The 25,899-nt window shown below is 36.2% G+C and overlaps 1 protein-coding gene and 2 long non-coding RNA genes across 8 annotated transcripts in view; 1 reads left to right on the top strand and 2 right to left on the bottom strand.

Annotated features, from left to right (window-relative positions):
* The window catches only part of arfip2a (ARF interacting protein 2a), an 18,075-nt gene extending 15,051 nt beyond the window's left edge, over positions 1-3,024 (bottom strand). For 3 of the 6 annotated variants that reach the window (XM_087282799.1, XM_087282800.1, XM_087282802.1), the window contains exons 1-3: positions 2,849-3,024; positions 788-892; positions 457-513 (exon numbers count right to left, since the gene is read on the bottom strand). In XM_087282799.1, the coding sequence (XP_087138925.1) occupies positions 457-513; positions 788-883 (153 nt within the window). In that variant the 5' untranslated portion in view covers positions 884-892; positions 2,849-3,024. 6 annotated transcript variants of the gene reach the window in all.
* LOC147840662 (uncharacterized) lies at positions 2,977-19,414 on the top strand. The gene is made up of 3 exons (XR_015509674.1): positions 2,977-3,257; positions 5,625-5,687; positions 19,070-19,414. It is a non-coding gene; the product is annotated as an uncharacterized LOC147840662 (long non-coding RNA).
* Positions 10,138-25,899, bottom strand: LOC147840661 (uncharacterized). The gene is made up of 6 exons (XR_015509698.1): positions 25,739-25,899; positions 20,525-20,674; positions 19,496-19,587; positions 11,803-11,952; positions 11,318-11,421; positions 10,138-11,112 (listed from the first exon to the last, which is right to left on the bottom strand). It is a non-coding gene; the product is annotated as an uncharacterized LOC147840661 (long non-coding RNA).

Raw genomic sequence — 25,899 nt, 5'->3', positions numbered from 1 at the left:
TATATGTTGCTCTTACAACTGGGATTGACAACAAGACTTTTTGTCAGGTAGTGTAGGATTTTATGACTACTAATGAACAGTTAATAACTTAAAAATAGGCCGATAATAAACGAGTAATTAATAGCAAGAATTGTGATGTAAAGTGTTACCAAAACTTCAATATGAGAAATTAAAATCTCAAAAAACTAGGCATTTTGGTTATGGTGAATCCCTATAAATCCATTGAAATCAGGTGTGTCCATAAACACATGCAAATATAGTATTTGCCTGACTGATTTCCATATCTTGGCTTGACTTTTTACAGCAATAAATAGCTCCTATTTGCGATCAATCTTTCACCGAACCCCATGAAAAGTCATCGACTACATTGTGGGCAACTATGCAAACCTTCAACCATACTAAAATCAAAGGGAATAGGGCTCCAACAAACGGGGACACCCACAAACTCTCCCTCACCATTGCCACTGGTAGTGTGCCTACTATTTCATCTAAGCTCCCACCAATCTGTGCACCCTGTGACATGAAGAAACATAAAACGTGAAAAAACAAAAGATGGTCAGACACAAACACAGAGAAAACAAACATGTGCTGAAGTAACCAAGCATAACAGGATCGCAAGACAGGGTCTATATTTACAACAGCTCATTAATGTGTGATTAAGCCAACTGTTCAGATCCAGCCACACAGTATCAACGGGAACAGGACGTCACAGCACATTTAGGTGTGGTTCAAGGAAGAATTGAGTGGCGGGACTGAAAATCAAGTTGGATGGAGAGTGGATACGCACCTGCTCAAGACTGTCATCCTCTGCCGACCTGCTGTCCCCATTGCTGTTGATGGGTATTTCCATAGTGGCGGCTTTGCTCAAAAGACTATCGGTCATGATGGTTATCTGTGAATGAATATGGATAACCAAGCAGTTAGATAGACATATTAAACAGACAGACATAGATAGAAAGACAGATTAAACAGACATGGGTGGATGGATGGTTAGGAAGATAGATGGATAGATAGGTACTGTATACAGAAAGATAGATGGATGGACACATGAAGACAGACAGACGGACGGACGGACGGACGGATGGATGGATAGACGGACGGACGGACAGACAGACAGACAGACAGACAGACAGACAGACAGATAGTTTAACTAGACTGACATACAGTCAGACAGACAGACAGACTAATAGGCTAACAGAGAAACAGATACACTATAGACAGACAGACAATTTAAATAGACAGAAAGGTGGACAGACAGACAGACAGACAGATAGATAGATAGATAGATGATGGATGGATGGATGGATGGATGGATGGACGGACGGACGGACGGACGGACGGACGGACGGACGGACGGACGGACGGACGGACGGACAGACAGATAGTTTAACTAGAATGACATACAGTCAGACAGACAGACAGACTAATAGGCTAACAGAGAAACAGATACACTATAGACAGACAGACAATTTAAATAGACAGACAGACAGACAGACAGACAGACAGACAGACAGACAGACAGACAGACAGATAGATAGATAGATAGATAGATAGATAGATAGATAGATAGATAGATAGATAGATAGATAGATAGATAGATAGTTTAACTAGACAGACATGGATAGGTTAACAGAGAGACAGATACAGATAGACAAACAGAGGCAATCAAAATAGATAGATAGACAGACAGACAGACAGACAGACAGACAGACAGACAAACAAACAGAGACTGAACGAAATACATGCTAGCACGAATAGATGCAACAACACATCAATTAAAATGTAGAGAGACAAACAGACAGATAGATAGACAGACAGACAGACAGACAGACAGACAGACAGACAGACAGACAGACAGACAGACAGATAGATAGATAGATAGATAGATAGATAGATAGTTTAACTAGACAGACAGATGGATAGGTTAACAGAGAGACAGATACAGATAGACAGACAGAGGCAATCAAAATAGATAGACAGACAGACAGACAGACAGACAGACAGACAAACAGAGACTGAACGAAATACATGCTAGCACGAATAGATGCAACAACACATCAGTTAAAATGTAGAGAGACAAACAGACAGATAGATAGACAGACAGACAGACAGACAGACAGACAGACAGACAGACAGACAGACAGACAGACAGACAGATAGATAGATAGGTTAACAAAGAGAGACAGATACAGATACAAACAGACAGACAGAAAATTTAAACAGACAGATTTTGACTGAATGACAGACATCCTATCTAGACAGACAAATGTACACATTTAATGTAGGCAGACAGGTTAACAATGAGAGACAGATATAGATAGACAGATAGAGTTAAGCTGAATGACAGACATGCTAGACAGATACACAAAGACAGATAGATTCAAATGTAACGTTGGATAAATAGACAGACCGATTGAGGAAAGACAAACGGTTTTTAAAACATTTAAGTATGTGTTGTAATATATAGCTATCTGCAAAGTAAGACAGGTAAATTAATAATAGATGATAGATTTACAAAGGACGTCTTAATATAACGTTAACTCAACATTACATTGCATGCATTAATCTCTAACGTTGCAGTATATGCCAGTGTATTAGCAGCAGCAATCTCGGGCCCTTACAAAACTACTCCAACAGACTGCATAGGCATCGGCCAAAATTGCACCCATGTATGGGGAAGGGATGGATTACACTTAAAGCTACGGTGTGAATAGACGCCATGACGGGATTGAGCCCGAGCAGGTCAAGCGTCCTCCGATTGTCATTACCGCTGCGATGCTACGTGTCACACTGTGAGAAGAGAGGATGCTTGACCTACACGATCACCATCTGCCGCCGATTTATTTACCTGAATGCCGTCTCAACCGCTGAACCAAATCGGACCGCATTGAAGATTATTCCATGATCAAAACACGATGTGTGTGTGTATTCAACGGGTGTCTGGAGAGCGAATAATCTCCACTGGCTCCTCTGTCAATCCTCTTGGTCGCTCGGTAACGCAAATCCTCTCCGTCCGTTCTCTGCAAACGGAAGTGACGACGTGACATTCTTCAGGGTTGCTGGAGCGTTATTACACTGAAGTAAACAGCAACACGGGCGTTTATTTTTACATAATATACTAATCAAATATTATTTTTTATGCGTGTGAGGTTAATAGTGATGAGCAGCTTTCAATAAAAAGGAAGATAGAGAAAGATATACAGGATGCTACTGCTATACTCTGTGTAACCAGGAGATGTCAGCATCACTCCAGAAATGTAAGCATCACTTCAACATTTCTAGTTCTGGTTAACTCATTTTGGATATAAATGTGGCTTGTTCCAACTTTCCTGATTCATTGATATATTACATTTTAAAACACTTTAATAGTGAAATATATGCAGAACATCTGCATTACTAATGATGCAGTGCAGAAAATTCACACCAATAAAAAATCTTTAGCTTCGTCCACACAAAGTATAAAGCTTTTCCAACTTTCATATCTGATTTGTAAACTAAATGGATATTTAAATGATGTAACAATAATAACATCATTTATACAACACAATAAATAAAAAATTAGTTAACTATAAATAAGACTGACCAAATATAAATAAAATAGTTCTGGTTAAGTCATTTTGGGTGATGCAGTGGCGCAGTGGGTAGTGCTGTCACCTCACAGCAAGATGGTCGCTGTTTCGAGCCTCGGCTGGGTAAGTTGGCATTTCTGTGTCGAGTTAGCATGTTCTCGCTGCGTTTGCGTGGGTTTCCTCTGGGTACTCTGGTTTCAGTAAGGCATGCAGTACAGGTTAATTTGGTAGGCTAAATTGTCCGTAGTGTATGAGTGTGAATGAGTGTGTGTGTGTGGGTGTTTCCCAGGAAAGTGTTGTGGTTGGAAGAGCATTTGCTGCGTAAAAACATGCTGGATAAGTTGACGGTTCATTCCGCTGTGGCGACTCTGGATTAATAAAGGGACTAAGCCGAAAAGAAAATTAATGAATGAATGATATATGTACATATATAACAAAACGGTACACGATGGCTCAGTGGTTAGCACTGTAGCCTCACAGCAGAAACGTCGCTGATTTTAGTCCCGGCTGGATCAATTATTCCATTGACTATCCGCTTGTTAAGTGCAGTGTTGGGGAGTAACTAGTTACATGTAACGCCGTTACGTAATTTAATTACAAAATAAAAGTAACAGTAATTAGTTACAGTTACTAAGAAAAATATGTAATTAAATTAGTTACTTTTGAAAATGTTAAAAATTACAAATGGGGTTACATCTAATATTTTTCTTTAAATCCCTGTGATATGTTGAATAATATTAATCTATTGCTTTGCCTGTTTTTGATATGCACGATGGCTTCTGCTAAGGCCATTTATTCAACCTCTGATGCTTTTGATTTGCGGCGCAACCACGGGCGTAAATCCCGGGGGAACATGTTCATTGTCCTCCTCACCAAATAAAATACATAAATATATATATATATATAAACGCACTCTCTATTTTGAAAAATATATGGGTGTATACCTAAAATAATTGTCTAAGTAGAAAAAAAACGCATTTATTCATTCAGTGACAGCGCCATACATTGTTTACCATGGTACTTTGAATATTTGAACTGAAATCTCATGCAAGTTTGACTTCAAAACAACATTAATAGTAATAATAATAATACATTTTATTTGTATAGCACTTTTCCTACATTCATGGAACTCAAGGCACTTCACAAACAACAAACAGACATTGTAAAATAAACCAAATAGAAAATAATGTATATTAGACAATTAAAGCAAAATATATACTCAGATAAAAGCATACATGTACACGCATATATGCATACATCTACACAATCACACAAAATATTCTTTACATACATGCACACACACCGTACATGCATATGTACATAAACCTACACGATATAGATAAATTGCATAAACTTCACAAACTTATATTCATACACAATTTTAAAAAGGTGCTTCTTAAGCTTTTTAAAAATAAATTCTGGGGGATTCTTTTACTTAATTTAGGAGACAATTCCAAGATTTTGCAGCATAGTGACTAAAAGAAGTGCCGCTAGATCGCATCAGATTTACAAAGTGAAATTCTAAAAGTCGAGTGCTTGAAGAGCGTAGCACACGGTTTGGATTATATTTTGATAAGCAGTCAGAAAAGTATGAAAGGTGTCATGTTGTGTAGTGCCTTATAAACTAATAAAAGAATCCTAAAATTTATTCTATTAATGCTGGTGTGATATGTTCTTGTGTCTTCAATTTCAATAAAACTCTGGCTGCTGTATTTTGTATCAGTTGCAACATCTTTATAGAACCTTTAGGTAAACCAATATAATATTAACACTAACTGTAAACAATGCTGTACTTTGATGGTTGTTGGCTGCTAATATAATTTTACTATTTAGAATTTCCAATGAATACTCTTCTGATGTAATATTATGAGAGACTGAATGTGCAAATATAAAACCAACTTTACCTCAATGTTAAAATGACAGAGAAAAGGAAAATGGACATAAGATAATTTTTCAGTGCAGCAAAACTCCAAGTACAAAAAGTTCACATATTAAGCAATTTGGCATTCAGAATGAGTGCTTATGAAAATACTAATGTCACATTATCAATCACAGGCAGAGGAGAAAGAACTGATTGAGGAACAGGCAGAGCAGGGTCAGTCAGATGTACAGTGTCAGGTAAGGGTGTTGTGCTTTATTGAAGGGATAATGACAATTCTTTTAGGGGTGAACAATTTTTAAAAATGTTTTCTGAGTTGTGGCTGTTTAGCAGATGGACCTCACAGGCTCACCAATTTACAATATGATCTCTCAATTTAACAAGTGTAATGTTATTATTAATGTTATTATTAAAACCAGTTAGTTATTATGAGTATGGAAAACGTCTTTTCCTGCATTTATTCGGCTTCAGGAGTCAGTCTGTTGACTGTAAACAACACAACAAACAATGCAATAAATAGTTTTCAAGAAAATTTGCTGTCATCGAACCTGAGAAAAACTTTGAAAATAACCATAATGATGTAGTCTCCATGCTGTAATAAGAACAATAAAACCATTTTTAACTGCGGAGACATATAAGTACAGTTCAGCTGTATTATTTGTGTCCCCTTCAAAAAATCTTTTAACAATTGCTCATAAGAAATGTTATATTTATTGTCCCCCCTACTGTTACTGTAAATCAAATTAATGGCCATGGGCGCACCATGTCTAATCCTCCTTGCCATTGAAAAGCATGAGGAAGCATCTGCAGGTATGTAAGCTAGCGTTTCTTTGTTTTATAAAAGCAAATGTTTTTGTCGTTATCGTGAGTGTACAGAAATAAAAACAGACCCTTTAATTTCTAATGATATATTATGATTTATAAAGTTATCGATTTGTGAATTTCAGGGCACCAGCAGACTCCTCTGGCCAAAGTGATGTTATCACATTACCAGTGTAGCTAGCTTAACTACATTTCTCAGTAGCGTGACGGTAGAGTCGCTAAAAAATCAAATAGCTTTTCACAGTAGCGAAGCTATTTTATTAGTGAAGTAGCGCAGTAGTGTCCACACAAGCCTCATTTACAGACCGCGGATCAATATTGTTTAAAATGTGTAGCACCTGGTTTTATTGGATATTTTTGTTTTTGCTGTTATGTACTATAATTTATTCCTGTTTGGTACAGCATATTATTTACAGTAAATAATTGAAATGAACAGTTCTGCCTCATATGTTTCATTGGCAGTTTTATTGATCAATAAGATGTGATTGATTTGGATTTAAGTGGCTTCGATTTAAAATTGAAAATTTCAAAAATTAGATGTATTTTTTTATTGCAAATGCCACATAAATCACCTGCACAACTAACTAACATTGTGATTTTGTAACAACAGTAAACATGTTTTTGTGATAAGGTCTGGTTTTGTGGTGGCTCTACTTTAAATTTAAATAAATTAAATTAATTTTATTTAAGTAATGAAAGCTTTTGAGATTCTAACAGTAAACAGAGCTACTGTAAGCTCACTCCTGCTCGGTATAAATGCTTGAAAATTATTTAGTTGAAAATGTTTATTAGAAAATTAAAAGTAATCAAAAAGTAATCAAATGTAATTAGTTACTTTACTTTTTTAAAGTAATCGAAAATTACAGTAACTTATTACATTTTAAATAGGGTAATTTGTAATCTGTAATCTATTACATTTCCAAAGTAACCTTCCCAACACTGGTTAAGTGGTGACTTGTTTGTGATGTATGTATGCTGTTTCCGGGTCCAAGCTGCCATTCATTTGAGTGGAAAAATCAGTCACTTATGATCACATTTTATTCCTATCACACATTAAAGTTAATTTTACATAAAGTCATAGTGTACACAACAATCTCTGGGCTTGCTGCATAACAAATACCAAAAATTTTACAATTTATAAAAAATGTATCACTTTCTGGCCGTCGCATATTAGGCATGGACATATATTCTGCCATCGTGATTTTCGAAAGCATTAAATCGCTTTGTAAACGTTTATTATTACCATTTCATGAGTCTCCCCATTCAGTTAAATAGAGCGCTTGGACCCGGAAGCCGCTTCGCGTGACGTCACACTTAACAAGCGGATTCTTTTAAACATATTGAAGTGGTTATATATCCTATATATAGTGCATCTGTAAAGTATTCATAGCGCTTCACTTTTTCCACATTTTTTATGTTACAGCCTTATTCCAAAATGGATTAAATTCATTTATTTCCTCAAAATTACACACATTCACCGAGTTGTTGTGAAGCCACTCTATTGATATTTTGGCTGAGTGCTTTGGGTCATTGTCCTGCTGCAAGATGAACCGTCGCCCCAATCTGAGGTCAAGAGCACTCTAAAGCAGGTTTCATTCAGGATGTCTCTGTACATTGCTGCATTCATCTTTCCCTCTATCATGACAAGTCTTCCAGTTTCTGCTGCTGAAAAACATCCCCACAGCATGATGCTGCCATCACCATGCTTCACTGTAGGGATGGTATTAGCCTGTTAATGAGCGGTGCCTGGTTTTCACCAAACGCAACGCCTGGTATACACTCCAAAAAGTTCAATTTTAGTCTCATCAGACCAGAGAATTTAGTTTCTTATGGTCTGAGAGTACTTCAGATACCATTTGGCAAATTCCAGGCGGAGAGTGGCTTCCGTCTGGCCACTCTACCATACAGGCCTTGCTGCACTGATGGTTGTCTTTCTGTGAGGTTCTCCTCTCTCCACAGAAGAACGCTGGAGCTCAGACAGATTGACCATCAGGTTATTGGTCACCTCCCTGACTAAGGCCCTTCTCCCCTGATGACTCAGTTTAGATGGCCGGCCAGCTCTAGGAAGAGTCCTGGTGGTTCCAAACATCTTCCTCTTATGAATGATGGAGGCCTCTGTGCTCATTGGAACTCTTTTTTCACATTGTCATTATGGGGTATTGTGTGTTGAATCTTGAGGAAATAAATGAATTTAATCGGTTTTTGAATAAGGTGGTAACATAAAAAAATGTGGAAAAAGTGAAACGCTATCAATACTTTGTGGATGCACTGCATGTCCTAACTTGTCTAGTTATCATAATTAACCCAATGAAGTCTTTTAAGCTGAATTCTAGTATTTCGCAAAAAACGTAGAAGAATTATGCACGGTCCCCATAGCTTAGACAAAAGTAAATAAATGAGTTATTAAAACTATTATGTTTAAAATTTGTTAAAAATCTTCTCTCCATTAAATAACATTTGGGAGATAATTTTAAAAGAATTCAAATTTTGATAATAATTTATATAATTACTTCAACTCTCCATATAAAGATATATAATCTTTGTCTCAGATACTTTCATTATTATTTAAATGTAATTCAAATATTTTTAGAGGCCTAAAAGTCTCCCAAATAGAAATTCAGTGGCCATGTTGAAGATAGAAGCAGAAGTTACTGAGTCTTTTGGGAATAGATCCTAGCTGATGTGTAAAACGCCTCATATGCTTCACCTTTGCAGGCCATTACACATCAAGCATGAGGAGGAAGTGAAAAAATTGGAAAAGTGTGCTTTTGCTTGACCGTTCAAATGAACATCCTTTAACTTTTAACCTTTGACCTCCACATTCTTGTGTGAAGCTAAAATTGTGGGTAAAGTTGAAAAACAGGTATCTGTCTTGTTTATACGAGAAAAGCAGAACCTTCTATGCCTGCCAAAGAAAAGTAGAGAAAATATCAGCAAATTGGTATATTGGGTAATGATTTGGACATTTCAATTCATTAATTGTCATAAAAATAAAATTACTTTGGGCATCTTTACTTTATGCATCTGGTACTCCTTGCATACAGACCAACATTTGTGTTATTTTTTATTTCAAGGAAATGAACGTACTATATTACAACTTGCTGATGCTTTCAATTTAATAGTTAGTCATTTTAGGCACTTTTATGGTGCTTAACATGCTTTTTATGCGGTAGTTATAATACATTTACTTTGACCTCTATTTGAGGAATTTTAAATGCTTTGGAGCAAACTTGGGAGACACTTAAAATTTCATTCATTTGTCAGAAACTTAAAAAAACAGCTATCATTAAGATTAAGCACAACATCCAACATTTCCAAGAGATGAAATTAGTTTCCAAATCGTTTCTTTTAGTAGTGACTTTTGATCAAGAATAGTGCACACAGTACCATTACAAAGTTTTCCTGTTGGATGTTATCAAGAGAATGGTGTTGGTGACTTAAAGGCTAGAGACTTCAGTTCTAGTTCATTTATAGCCCAAGTAGTTATTAAGTGCAGCCTTTTAATTCCAAGCTTTTTAGTGCAGAGCTTAGACTGCATGCAATACATTTAATGCTCATGTCTAACCACACCCCTAACCCTACCCCTCACAGTGACATCATGATCTCTATTGAGCGCATGTGTCTGAGACTGCATGTCTGAGCCTGCATGTGTAAGACTTCAGCTAGATTGTATTACTTTATTTAGGATTTAAAAGTCATGAAAGTTATATTATTTTTCTAAAAATTATCTTGTGCAAGTACTGTAAGTAACTATGTTTGAAGACAGCTTTCTATTTGCAAAAAACAAACACCTATGAGGATTTTTTCGAAGGAACCAGTGTAATGCTAACAGTGGATCAGCCTACATCATAATTCCTCTGTTTTGTTGGCGAAAATGTACGTTGGGAATGCTTAGATCTTCTAAATGCAAATTTTAAACAGATTTGCTGCTCACTACCTTAGAGATAACCTTTAAAGTCTGTGTGAACTAGAAGTTGATGAGTATGTTGATGTATTTCCAACTAAAGCAAACTATAGAGTAAGGAGCTAAGCTTTCTTTTTTGCACATCGTTCTCTCATAGCAAACTAACAAAATGGGACGTGGTTAAGAATATTGTGGCTGAAGCTGTCAAACTGACTTCAGCAGAGAAGAACCGCCAATCAAGATGAGGAAGCAAATGGTCAAACTTTGATTGAAGATTACTAAAGAAACTTTTCTGTTTTTAAATTTCTTATTTTCTGTTTTTAAATTTCAATGATTAATTGTTCACCCAAAGAAAAACAATGTGCGCTAGCAAAATAACCATTCAAAAATGTTTGATTTTAATCAAACATTGATACTAACACCCCCCAAAAAAGTATTTAATCTCAATTTCATGAGGATTTTAAATGGGATCTTTAATGTTTTATTCCAATTGGGTGGTCGTCAGCTTTAATACCAGCAAGTTCAGCTCAGGCCAACAAGGTTACAAACACAAATTTAAATGTAATTTCAATAAGGTTGTAACTCCGAAACCCATACCTTATTGCAGTTGTGTCTACACCACAAGCCTTCTGTTTAGAGCATTCTTCAGTCTGGGAACCTTAGGTTAAATTTGACAATGAGGCAGACCAAAACAGCCACCCACAGCAGACGTATTTGGATGCAAGTTTACTGGCACATATAAACCAAAAACAAGGCCTGCTAAATTGATGTTCGAAACCTTTGCAAGGACATACATTACCGAGGCTTTCCGTGCCTTCCAAAGCTCTGCAGCTTCCCACTCTTTTCCTCTCATTCAGTAAATATCCCGTCACGCTTTTAATGATCATTAAATGCGCCTCCAGATGTTGGCCAGCGGTCCGTCCTCGCACAGCCCTCGACTGCAATCAAGGCACAGAGACAAAAACCTCAAAGAAAAGCAAGAAAGAAAACATGGCAACACACCACGCTCTAGATTTCTTGCCCGCTATGTCATTATTCTCAAGCAAAATAATTACAAACATTGCTCAGTGTTTACACCGTGCAGCATATGGACCTGGTCCTTTTATAGTTTTTGTAATGTGCCATTTCAAACAAACTGTCAACCTTTTTTTCCGTCTTGCTTGCTGTTGAATCAGACCAAGTGCAATTCGTCATTGTTATGGATCCGTGATATGCGTGACTGTGAACATCAAACAGTAAAGCTCTTCCTGAAAACACAAGGTGAAAAGAGAGAAACAACAATGTAATCTTTATAAGTCAGCGCAACATGTTTAATGGAATAAAGGAATAGTCATCGTTGACTCAGCCATATCTGCGTGCTGATTTTTTTCCCCCTGTGGAACATGAGTATTGAATAATGTTGAGCAGAGCTTTCAAATAAACAAGTACACAAATAAGCCAGTAAGCACTGAAAGGACAAAGCCAGAAGTTTAGCAGTACTTTCAAATTATATAAACTACAATATCCATCCTGAAATATTTAAAAGAATAGTTTATGGAATAATTATGCTTCCATTTTAAATAATAAAATAAATAAAATTATAAAAATTAATAATAATAGAAAATAAATAAAATATAGAAATAGGAGACCTCGGGAAAGACCCAGGAAACTATGGTGGGACGATGTCTCTCGGCATGCCTAGGAACGCCTCGGGTACCCCCCAGAGGAGCTGGAGGAAGTGTCTGGGGAGAGGACGGTCTGGGGTTCTCTCCTAAGACTGTTGCCCCCATAAACCGGCCCTGGAAAAGTGGTATAAAATGAATTAATGAATAAAATATTAAAAAAAACACCAAGCATGTTTAAAAGAATAGCTCATAAAAAAGTCATTCATGGAGAACATAAGAATAGAAGTTTCCAGTAATTTTCAAATAAAATAAAAACAACAAAACATGTATAAATGTTTAATGGAATTAAATACTAGAATATTTACAATAAGAAAATAACCATTTCAATTTGTTTAAAAGAATAATTGCTCGAAAAATAAGCTTTTACCCATGCAAAACTTTTTTTTGAAACATAAGACCATACATTTTAAGTAAAATAAAGTATGCCAACAGGTTCAAAAGCACAAAATCTTAAAATAAAATACAAATAAAATTGAATTGAATTAATTTGAATTAAAAATAAATAAAAAAGCAACCACGCATGTTTAAAAGAATAGCTCAGAGAATTATTTTTTCAAGTTTCCAGTAAAAAAATTATAATATATAAATACTGTTATCAATTTATTTAAAATAATAGTTGATGAAATAATTAACTTTTATAAATACAAAACTGAGGAAAACTTATGTGGAACATAAGAACTTAATTTTTAAGTAATACTCAAACAAAATAAGTACGCCAACATTTTTAAAAGCTACAAAAAATAAAATAATGAAAATAAAGTTAAAAAAAAAAAAAAAAAACACCCCAAATGCTCCAAGGATTTCTGTTGTAAATTTAAATTAAAAATAATAATAAATAAATAAATTATAAAATAAAATTAAATAGAATATTATTTGGTTTTACTTTTATCATGAAGCTTCACCTTAAGCAAACTTCAGATTAATAATCAATGATGATTTTCCAGCTTGCAAATTCTCATAATAGGACAGATGACTTTAAAATTTGAATAGCAAAGCATTTCTCAGAGCAGCTGCTCTCTCTCTTTTTTCAGATCTTGGCGAAAAATGACAGTGATGTTATTTTCCATGTAGTCTATCATCCATTAAGCAACCATATTTCAGGGCTAAATTGGGTGGATTTCAGGCTCTGTTTAATCCAGCTGGAATTAGCAAGAGTTATAGTTATGGTGAAGAAGAACCACAGCTGAACGAGTTTATGCTGGGAAGCTGCGATCATCTGACCAGAAATTATGAAAAAGTAGCGAGTGGCCTTCCAGAAATGTGAAATGTTTTGACTTTTCATAACTGATAAACAATATTGCTTTTCCAGTTCTACACAGTTGCATTCTTTTATGATCATTTTGAGAAACCAAAAAGGCCAATTTTGTGTAACCCGTTATATACCGAAGTGAAATGAGCAGTTTGAATGCAAAAAAATATAAAGCACTAATATTATTAATGACTTTTTTATTATTTGCTATTTATAGTTTTCAATTCGTGTCTAATGAAAGACTTTCCTCTCTGTGAATATTACTCAGCACTCTGCCAAGAATGCTTTGTTTGGCTTTACAATTTTTTTTTTTTAAATATTAATGAAATTGGTTTTGGCTCAAAGGAGGACGACAGATTATTTTCTTAGTGTCTTTTTATCTTTCTTTCATTCTCCAGAGTCTTTGCAGAGACCTGAACTACAGTTTCTAGAAGAAAAAAAAGGCTCAATATCACAGACTGGTCTTTAGAAAAAGTTATACTTCACTGTCCTCTCTAATTTACATTTCTAGTCTGGGTCTACAGATACCAAGGAACCACACAGACTTTCACTTGGGAAAACGGTTTGTAACCAGAAAGCCATTGTTTCTGGCTTGTTTACTTTCAGTAATTAACATGTTTTAGTTTGATTTTCTTGTTGTTTTGGGAAGAAATGCCACCCACAGACCCATATACAGTATAAGCTTGTGTTTTGTAAGCAGGACCTAAAACTAACATGACTGATGACTTGAGAATTGCAATTGCATAAATTAATGTAATAAAATATATGTATAATATGCAGTATGTATACTATCCCAGATAGTATACGAAATTGCAAAGTGTAAAATATTTTTATAAATGTATTAATTTGGATTATTTTTCAAATAGGAAATAATCATACATAAATACAATAACACACACACACACACACACACACACACACACACACACACACACACACACACACACACACACACACACACACACACACACACACACACACACACACACACCTATCTATCTATCTATCCATCCATCCATCCATCCATCCATCCATCCATATATATATATATATATATATATATATATATATATATATATATATAAATTTGAAAGCAAAGACATTGTTAAAAGTTTTAAAAGCAATAATATACCTTTTAAAAATATAGTATTTCATAATGCAAATACTTTGGTTTCAAATAATAATAATAATAATAATAATAACAATAATAATAATAATAATAATAACAATAATAATAATATTTATTGTTATTATGATAAGTATAATTAATAATAATAACAATAACAAAAATACATTTAGTCATTTAGTCAAACATTTTTTGTTCGAAGTGACTTAGAATTAATGATGCCTTTAGCGATACAACTAGAGGCAATACACAAAAAAAGTGCTAATTATATTAATAATTGTAATATTAAAAATGTATATTAAAAGAAATAAAAAAAATGTATATATATGTATATATATATATATATACATATATATATATATATAACCGGACTTAAGTCTTGTCATCAATCCCAGTTGTAAGAGCAACAAATAATACCCTTACTTTTAGTTAAGGTAGGTAGATTTTTCTAAAGAATCATCTGTTGAACTGCATTCCAACCATCACAAATTCTGCAGAAGACCTATTGGAATCCTCATCGACCCAAGATTCTCTCTGAAATCAGTCAAGTTTGGTAAAGGAAAAAATCATGGTTTGGTGCTACATTATGGGGGCATGCAAGAGATCTAAGAGTAGATGGCAACATCGACAACTTGTGGTATCAAGACATTTGTGTTGCAAAGCAACAAAGCACAGGAGAGGGCAAGTTCTTCAGCAGGATAGCGCTCCTTCTCATACTTCAGCCTCCACATAAAAGTTCCTGAAAGCAAAGAAGGTCTTGGCGCTCCAGGATTGGCCAGCCCATATACCAGACATGAACATTATTGAGCATATCTGGGGTAAGATGAAGGAGGAGGCATTGAAGATGAATGCAAAGAATCATGATGAACTCTGGGAGTCCTGAAACAATGCTTTCTTTTCCATTTCAGATGACTTTGTTAATAAGTTATCTGGGTCATTGCAGAGATCTGTAGATGCAGTCAGTCTTACACAATATTAATTATTTTTCCCCTGCACCATGACTTTATATTCTATTCAGTATATTAAAAATCAAGGTATGGTCATATTTTATTTGGTAAAATGAGCGTAATCTAGAAGCTTTTGCCTTTATATTAAACATTATCATATTATACATTTGCCTTTTAATATTTTGATACCAAATGATAAACTAGAGGTCAAGCTATTATTTGTTGTTTCTAAAACATGGATAGGCGACAAGACTTTTGTCAGGTGCTGTGTACATATAAATATATTAATAATTCATTAAAAGAATTATAAGTTGGCCATAACTGTAAACTTCAACCTTCAACACACTTGTTTGATATTCACATAGTTTTTTCTCCAAAACAGCGTCCTCAGTCCAAGCTGGCTTTTTAAACTTTCTCCTTTCATGTTTACTCACACAATGGCGTGAAATGACAACATTTTTAATTTCCTTTCCCAGGATTATTCCCATGTATATGTAGATGTTTGTGAAGCTTCCATTGCTGCCATTTGACCCGATGTGTCGTGAGAGTTCCTTGTAAAAAGCCTCCACCAACCTGCTGCTAACACTAGGACTCTTCCTGTTAACTTCACCTGCATAATCAAAAAGACGACCAAGAAAGAGCCGCACGCTTATATAAAACAACTATTTAGGCTTCACGAAGCCATTTGGGGTTGTTAGCATAAATCTCCTAAGTGTTAATTTTGTTTTCTGTGAATGCTAGTTGTGGTTTGCTCTCAGCGTCTACAGCGTCTGTTTGCACGCAAAGGCACATCAGGGAATTTAAAGAAGGCCACGTCCTGTGAAGTTACAGGCTGTAATCTGAGCTCTGAGAGCCAAGTTTGTGCAACTGTTTGTGCTACTTTCTCTCTGTTTACATCTCTAAAGGAGCTTTCAGACAGAATTGTCATCTATATCACCCTCACAAGTCTATAATAGTTATTATTTCATGGTCTGTTGAAGTTCTTAAATCCGATTGGCTGGAAAGTGTGCAATAAAATCATTTAAAGTATAAACTAGTAACTAACCACATGATTCTGTCAGCTCACATTGCTAGTTTTGTGGTGAACAATTCATCTGTGCATGTCATTGAGAAAAAAAAAATAGCCCTTGTAATATAAAATAAAAATCTGAAAATGCACTTCCTGTTTGTTTTCAGCTAAATTCTCAGATTATGGGCTCTATTTTGGCGCAAAACGGAAAGCGCAGGGCGCAAACGCATTCAGGGCGTGTCAGAATCCATTTGTGCTAATACGAGGACGGGAAAATCCGCTTTGCGCCGTGGCGCATAGTCTAAAAGGATTGAGTTTATTTTCTTAATGAGTTATAGGTGTGTTTTAAGAATATCAGAGTCAGAGTCTCATCTCCCATTCCCTTTAAGAGCCAGCTGCGTCGCGCCATAAGCGCATTTGCTATTTACATGTCGTAAAGTAAATTCACTTTCGCTTTTGCTCTCGTGGATAGGGAGACTTTTACGCACAGACATCAATTAGCTTATAAATAATTAATTTAGTTTTTTAAGTGCAAAGATTTGTTTCAAAATTATTTCTAAATTCAGTTCTAATTTCCAGCAAACGAATAAATGAACAGTAATAAAGAAGTGTCGTCAAAATAAAAAGTTATTTCCAAATACACCTGCTATGCCCCATATGGTCTAAAACCTGACAGGTGGACAAATTTACATGTAAGCTTGTTTTTAATAAAACAAATATAAATATGGATATAATAAATAATACTGCTAATAATAATAAAATTATACAAAAGCAAACGGAATGAACTGAAAAAGTCTCCCGAGATGAAGGATTCAAGGGAGTAGTTTTTAAATTCATGTAGGCTAGAAAATAATATGTTTTGTAATATTTTAATTCTTTATATTTATATCCTATATATATCCTTATTATATCATATATATATCCTTAATATTTTAATTCTTTTTCATATGTAAAGATATTGGCATATTGCTCTCTTGTGTGTATTAAGCAGTGTGCAAGCGAGGCGCACAACTGACGCGATCTGCGCCTGACTTTAGACCGGGTTTGTAGTAACAAATAACAATTGCGTCACGCCTTGCGCCACATTGCGCCGGGTGTATGATAGGGCCCTGTGTTTGAGATATTGGGCGTGTCTAACATACTTAGCCACGCCCCTCCAAAGGTCAGTTTTGACTGCAAACAGAAATGGTGAGGAAGAGGTTAGGCGTGGGACGATAACCGTTTTCAAGGTATACCGCAGTTCGGAAAAGTTAAGGTTTTAAAATCGTCAAAATTTTCTGCTATGCTGCCCCTAAGGTATGTGTGAGATTTTTTATTTCTTTTTTTTTAGGACAACAGTATCTCCAGTAGAAAAGATCTCTAAAGATGCCATTTAAAATTGTAGTGAAATCTGCATTTTTGAAACTAATGAAGACAGCAGAAGTCAATGATTCAGTTGAATTATTTAGCCTGACATGTTTACTGCTCCAAAATATTTTAAATCTTTCACATAATAAAATATATTGTGTTCAAACGGGAAAAAAGTTTAGTTTTTTTTACCCAGACATTTAAAAATAACTTATTTTAGAGTAGTAATCACAATACCGTGAAACTGTGATATTTTTGTCCAAGGTTATCATACCATCAGAATCTTATACCGGCTCATAGAAGAGGTGTCTGTTAAGTTGTAATAACCCTGCCAAAGCCCCTCTCCCGATCATTCTAAATTAAATGCCTACGATACAACATCAAATCAGCTCGCAGTAAAAAAACAAGCCACGCCCATATAACATTCTGTTTCTCTAGGAACTGCTTCACAATCCGCTTGTTAAGTGTGACCACGCGAAGCGTCTTCCGGATCCAATCGCTATATCAAACTTTATGAGGAGACTCATCAAATGGTAATAATAAACATTTACAAAGCGATGTAATACTTTCGAAAATCATGCATCCATGCAATCCACGCATAATATCAGATGGCCAGACAGTGATACATATTTTTATAAAAATTTTGGTATTTGTGATGCAGCAAGCCCAGAGACTGATTGTGTACACTTTGATTGTATATAAAATTCACTTTAATGTGTGGTATGACTAAAAAGTGGTTTTAAACGAATATTTTCTCTATTCAAATGAGTAGCGGGTTGGACCTGGAAACAGTATTACATCATTACTGATAAGTCACGACTTAACAAACGTATACAAAAAAAAAAAAAAAAATGGTTGCAGCTTCAGGTTCATGTGGACTTTAATACACATGTACCTCCAGTCAGTTTTGTTCACAGTACAAAATAAATTTGCTTCCCTCAAACATTAGTAACCATATTAATTCATAGTGACAGATGACGGAGTGCTCATTCCTCTGTGTAATCTCAAGGACACCGACATGTGCTTGATCAGGGAGCCGAGGGGGATTAACAAATTCACAAATATGCTTATAAATATTTGAGAAAGGTGACACGGTGGCTCAGTGGTTAGCACTGTCGCCACACAGCAAGAAGGCCGCTGGACCCGACTGGGTCAGTTAGCATCTCTGTGTGGAGTTTCCCCCAAAGTCCAAAGACATATGATGTAGGTGAACTGAATAAGCTAAATTAGCTACAGTGTATGTTGGTTCATTTAATGTAAAACTTTCCAGCTCATCCGATCTTATATAATGTTTCTTTTTCTAAGGTTTTCTTTTTCAAGATTCCTTCTGGGACTGGGAATTGAACTAGCAACCTTATCGAGTTACCAGTCCAACTCAGTGACCATTAGGCCAAAACTCTCCCTTAGTACAAAGAGTTGCAGTAGTATCTTTAATTTTAGCCCTCCACCTCCGCAGCACCACCTGCTTAAATCTGCTACTTTTTCACACAACAGAATGTTCCTTTTAATGATGTTCTTGCTTTTAACTGAAGCAATTATTACTTGCTTTGCAGGATAGGTTCAACACCAGCACATGGCAGATCTAACCAGCCAAAATATAAATAAAATGTTCATAACCCCCATGACCCAGCGCCAGATCAGAGGAAGAAAATGGCATGACAACTATTCCTCACTGTCATGACTAAACTGCATTTGAAAGGCTTCATCATGTCGCTAGTACATCAACATTACTTATGATTCATCTGCTATCTTGAATGTTTTTTTCACTGAGCCTTTTGTTACATCCTTTGCTTATCCTCTCTGGTATTTCAATGAAGAAACTGTACTTTACTGGTGTACCCCTCCATTAACTCTACTTAATGTGTCCTTAGCTACCCATAAACGTTATTGAATGACTGTTTTGGTGTGTGCCGCCCAGTGTTTCGCTTTCTCTTATTAGAAATAGGAGAATGTATTCAGTGCCTGTTCATTATATTTACTGTTTCACTCCTGATGTCGGCCAAAGTCTCATCCAAAAGCCTCTCTGGAGGAAATCTGTCCTCAGACCAGATGTTTGTGAGCTGGAAGTGACCTGGAACGGAAAGTTTTAGGATGTTGAAAACACTTTGTAACATTTTGATATAAAATTAGTTTACAAATTACAAGGTTTTATACAAGCTTAGTATGTTCATGCTGCTTGAAAGCTGCTTATACTTAAAGCCAAAAATGAACAAACCAAATATTAAGACATTCTGAAATCAGTGTTTATTTTTTTAACTAAACTTTTCACTCAAACATGCAACATACAGGAAAATCTTTTTTTGGACTAAAGGACAATAAAAGTAAAAAGAAATTATTAAATAAATATATACAGTATACTGTATACATAAAATAATGAATAAATACATTTAAAATAAAACAAATAAATACATATAACATTAATAAATGTGAATAAACTACATTGTATAAATACAAGTATAATAAATATATTAAAGTAATATAACAAAACATGACCTACAAAATAAATATACTGTAGTTTTACAAATAAAAATAAACATAATTTATAGAAGAAATAAATATGAACTAAATAAATACGTTTACAATTTAAAAAAATAAATAAATAAAACAAATAAATGCAATTAAAATATTTAAATAAATTAGTGATGTAAAAATGTATAATAAAATAATAATAATTATTAAAATTAAATAAACTAAAATATAAATTGTTAAACATAAGTAATTATACGGTATAATAAAATACTAAAAGTCTATGAAATTCCTCGCATGTAATACAAAATAAATGAATTGTAAAATATAATATAGATACAAAAAACTAAAATTAATAAATACAAACAGTAAGTAATCAAAACAAAACTGAAACGAAAGAAAGCAGACTCTTTTCAGCCCTGTCAGCCATCAGAACTCATTAGCTACATCTCACTTTGATGATTAACCTGGATGATGTATGCAGATATATGAAATGACGTGAGAAGAACACACTGTGAGCGTGAACACGAGAAGTTTCTCACTTTCTATGTGCTTTCACACGTCTCTGTCTTGCGCACTATCACAGCATCATTATCTCTGTGTTGATTATCGGCAGGGGAAATTGACATTGCAACACACTGCAGCTGATTTATTTCAGGTCACGATCCCTGGAGTTTCAGCGCTTTTTATGTCTGTGAAAACAAATACAATATTAAATATTTCTCAAGTGCCAGTTTTTATCATTCCTGAACTATTAAATGAGAGAAAAAGGAAATGGAAAGAGAATCACGCTGACGACCAGATAAAGTCATCATAAGGGGATTTTGCAGCAGGTTGTTATAAGAACGCAGTTATAGGAATTATAGCTGCCAGGCCCAGTTTCCAAAGAACTAAATTACTGCCATAGACCATTTTCCTGGTTACACTTCTACTTTTAATAGGAGCTCTGAAGTGCTGTAAACCAGTCAGCAGAGACATCAAGCAAAATCCTTAAGCTAAATCACCAACTACAGAAAACGCTGTGATCAAAGCTGTTTTCTTGTGTGTTGTGTAAGAATGAAGAAGAAATGTACTGTAGACATATAGACTGTGATTGAAACAGCAAAATGGAGAGTTAAATCACCTGAGAGAGAACGTTTTAGTGTGACATATTCGAAATTAACCTAACAATGTTACAGCCAAATTTGAAAGGAAAATGCAGCTAATGTTAACTCTTCTTTATGTCATTTCCTTCGGCTTAGTCCCATATTGATCAGGTGTCGCCACAGCAGAAGGAACCGCCAACTATTCTGGGATATGTTTTACACAGCGGATGCCCTTCCAGCCGCAACCCAGTACTGGGAAACACCCGTACACTCTTACATGCTCACAAACACTCATAACCTACAGCCAATTATATTCATCCAATTCACCTACAGTGGTGGCACCTATTAATTTGGACTGTGGGGGAAACCCATGCCAACACTGGAAGAACATGCAAACTCCAGACAGAAATGCTAACTGGCCCAGCCGGGAACCAGCGATCTTCTTACTGTGAGGCAAAGTGCTAACCACTGAGCCACCGTGCCACCCTCTTTGTGTTTATATCTTGTAAAAATTTAAAATGGCATATTTAATATACTTACATCACTGGTATAGTTACTTCTGTGCTGGATTGAACTTCACATTTACTGAAATTGGGATGCTCCGGTATCGGCCGATAATCACATTAAATGACTCAACCGGTACTCACTGATCTGGTGGATCCCATGAACCGATCGCAAGTGTTTGTTTATGAATTCACAAGCAGAGAAAGATGCACATAAAAACATACATCCTGGCTTATACATACAGCAGCTACAACGTGAGGAGATAAATGATATGTGGGAGTATGAGCGGTCACTGCGCTCGCGTCACAGCAGCTAAAACACATACAGATGCGATGCAACCTCTGTTTATCTAGGGCCCCTATCTAGAGTCTCATCCAACCGTATAACTTCTAGAAGCTTCACGAGTCTCACACATACCGTATTCATACTGGCTCCGTTAATGAAAATACCAGACTAGAGTGAATGAAAATGTCTTTTATGCATTAAATAGCTTGAAACATCAGAATCGGTACTCGGTATGGGCTGATCACCATTAGATGGAATCGGTACTCAGTATCGGCTGCAAAAATCCTGTTCGGAGAATCCCTAGTTTCAACATACCAAAAAGTTGGTACTTACAAGTTCTAGGAACTTGTATTTCCAATACAAAAGGCCCTCTAGTGACTCCAGCCAAAACAAGGTAAAATCTCATTCATTCATTCATTCCTTCATTCATTTTCTACCACTTTTACCGGATCGGGTCGCAGGGGCAGCAGTCTTAGGAAACAGCCCCAGACTTCTCTCTCCCCCCACACTTCTCCTGCAGGAGGATACCGAGGCGGTTACAGGCCAGCCAAGAGACATAGTCCCTCCGGTGTGTGCTGGGTCTTCCCCGAGGCCTCCTCCCGGTGGAACATGCCTGAAACACCTTCCTAGGTAGGTGTCCAGGAGGCATCTAAAACAGATGCCTGAGCCACCTCAGCTGACTTCTCTCGATGTGGAGGAGCAACGGCTCTACTCCAAGCTCCTCCTGGGTGTCAGAGCTCCTCACCCTATCCATAAGGTTGCACCCTGCCACCCTGTGAAGGAAACTCATTTCGGCCACTTGTATCTGAGATCTTGTCCTTTCAGTCATGACCCAAAGCTCATGACCATAAGTGAGAGTAGGAACGTAGATTGACTGGTAAATGGAAAGCTTTGCCTTTCGGCTCAGCTCCTTGTTTACAACAACAGACTGGTACATCGACCGCATTACTGCCGCCGCTGGACCAATCCGCCTGTCAATCTCACGTTCCACCCTTCCCTCACTCAAGATACTTGAACTCCTTCACCTGGGGTAAGGACTTTCCTCCAACCTGGAGATGGCAAACCACCTTTTTCCAGTGGAGCACTATGCCTCAGACATGGAGGTGCTAATTCTCATCCCAGCCACGTCACACTCGGCAGAAAACCGCCCCAGTGCATGCTGAAGGTCCATGTTTGATGAAGCCAACAGAACAACATCATCTGCAAATAACAGATGAAATCATCTCCTACACTAAAAAATGCTGAGTTCCTTCACAAATCCTTCATGTTGTCTCAAGACAAATCGATTAAGTTTACTTGATTGTTTTTGAAAATTGAAGTAGATTAAACACAAAATAATTAAGTTGATAATAAAAAACGTAGTAGTTTGAACAAGCAGCAAAAAGTATTACTTTGAGTGTATGCTGGTTTCACGTCCAACACAAAGCATCGTATCACTTGCTACTCATGGAATGTTTTAGGAAGTATAATTATTTGAACTTATGCGGTAAACAAGATTAAGGTGAATTTCACGCTTTCGCAGCAAATCTGTTTCGCATTCAGTGTCATCTGCACAGTGATAATTTGCCACTATTTGCATTGACTTTGTATGAAATTGACTATTTAAATCTGCTTTTGGTGTGAACCAAGAATTAAAGTTTATATATTTTACATACCACCTGCAGACTCAGTTCTGTCTTTTTTTTGGCTATGTTAAGCTTTTTCTTTCCCATTATAAAATGTTTGAGGCTTACTGGTATTTAAAACTTACTATAACAAACCATATGCACATTCTGGTTGCCAACCTGATTTCACCAAATAGGACATGTTCCTGAGTTGATTCTGGAACAAAATTCCAATCAATCAGCCAATAAGAATTAAGGGAAATGTTTACAGTTTATATAGGCTTACGGTTAGTTTAATGCACTTCTACATGATTGTTATTCAATTATTATTATTTTTGGGAATAATTTACAGTTATGGTTGAGTTTAGGGGTAGGGAATAGGTTTAGGATTCATTATCCAACAAAGATGATGTTTCAGGATGAACATAGATGTTCATCCAGGATCGCAATCTACTTGGCAAAATCATGATGTGCCAATCTAGTCTTGACCCTCTACTTGGGCACATCTCAGGACTGTGCTCCTCTGTAATTTTGAAGAAGCATTGTAAAAAAAAATTCTGATAGGGAAAATTTTCATTTCCATCGTTTCGGAGAGTTTTCCTGTGAATACAAGGCACCCTGACAGGCTATTAATGGAAATGTCTGGCTCTGACAGCTCAGACATGCATCTTCCTTTGCCTGTGTCACCTCATGCGATTTACATCACGCAAGGCTGTTGTGTTTGGCATCGGAGCACAGACACTTTCTAGACTGCATGCAGATTCAAAGAGACACAGAGGGGACATCTCATTTCCACGGGACATAAAAGAGACAATATTCCTACTTTCAAAGCAGAGAAAAATGCTTCACACTATCTTTGTTATCAAGTCTCAAAACACTGTGTTTTTCTAGGAGAATAGTGAGTGTCTTATGGCCAGTATTCCTACAACTCAATATGTGTCCTGAAAAAGGGCACAGACAGGGTTGCTCACAGAGGGCAAAATCTTTCTGTACATTGAAAAATCACTGACGTTTTGTAGTAAAGTACATGAGCAAAAAAATATTGAGAATATGCAATAAATACAAATTAGATGCTTTTTCATTATTGGACCAAACAGTTCTGTTTGCTTAACAGCATACAATGCTGGTACAGTCAGAATGGAAATGGTTATTTTATCCACTGTGGTGCTGATAATAGATTGTTTTGGAATGTAATACAAATGTGCCAGTGGTTGCCTTGTTAATGTAAGTGTAATAAAACAGCGATATGAAGGGTTGTCAGTATTTCCGTTTTTAGGACTCACTTTTTGTTTTGGGTACTCTGCCTAGCCAGCTATGGAAAAATGGGCAGCCGGGCAGCAGAGTGGCGACGTCATGTGCACATTTGTTCTACCAGTCCAGTACAGTTCAGCATAATTGTCTAACCATGCCTATAATTCCAGGTTGAAAAAGTTCATTATCATGCCGTGCTATTCCAAGTTCACATGGAAATGCAAGTAAAACCATTCCTGATTGTTCTTGGTGTGTTTTAACACAGTAGTGGAAAAGTGTGTCTATACAAAAAGTTAATTTAAACGTTTTTGGTATTTTAAAATATCACTTGCATGTTATATTAAATCAATATAAATTAAAAGTCCACAAAATATTCAGCACAGCTAAAGCTTGGTGAATGAGCAAAGTGATATTTAACATTGTGATGTCAACATTGAATAAAATATCTAATTGCTGGATAGCATGATAAACCAAACAGAACATGACTCTATGTGAGTCCCTGGTCATTTTTAAGAAACATCTAAAGATGCATCTGTTTCATCAATACGTGAAGTTATTTATAAACTAATTTTGAGAGGAGCATGTGTCATGATTGACCATCGCTGGACCCGCCTCAGCTGATGTATGATTTACCAATTAAACAATTCCCAAGTCACTCTAAAGCTATAGCTCAGGGCTCTCTCCCAGGACAGCATGCCAAACACGCTTTAAAATCAATCATCAGCCAAGTGTGCATTGTCCAACAATAACACCCATACACTCTTGCATTCACACACATACACTATGGCCAATTTAGCTTATTCAGTTCATCTATAGCGCATGTCTTTGGCCTGTGGGGGAAACTGGAGCACCCGGAGAAAACCCACGGGAACACGGGGAGCAGAGAACAAGCAAATTCCACACAGAAATGCCAACTGACCCAGCCAGAGCTCGATCCAGCGACCTTCTTGCTGTGAGGCAATCGTGCTACCCACTGCGCCACCGTGACCCCCCATTATTATTACAAATCTTTACAAACCATACTAACCCTTCCTGAAGCCTTCGGTTGTTGTAAACTCTCAATTCCTTCAACAGGATTTGTTCAGACTTACTGTAACAGTTAAATTGCCACCTACTGCATAGTCTCCATCTGAGCAGGATTTGTGCTTTGCTGGCATGTGCTCTTAACAGTAATGGATGTCAGCAATC

This window comes from Danio rerio, chromosome 15 (assembly GCF_052040795.2).
Source record: "Danio rerio strain M-AB ecotype USA chromosome 15, GRCz13ab, whole genome shotgun sequence".
Taxonomy (NCBI): Eukaryota; Metazoa; Chordata; class Actinopteri; order Cypriniformes; family Danionidae; genus Danio; species Danio rerio.
The sequence above is the reverse complement of the archived record's forward strand: the minus strand, read 5'-3'. Positions and strand labels throughout refer to the sequence as shown.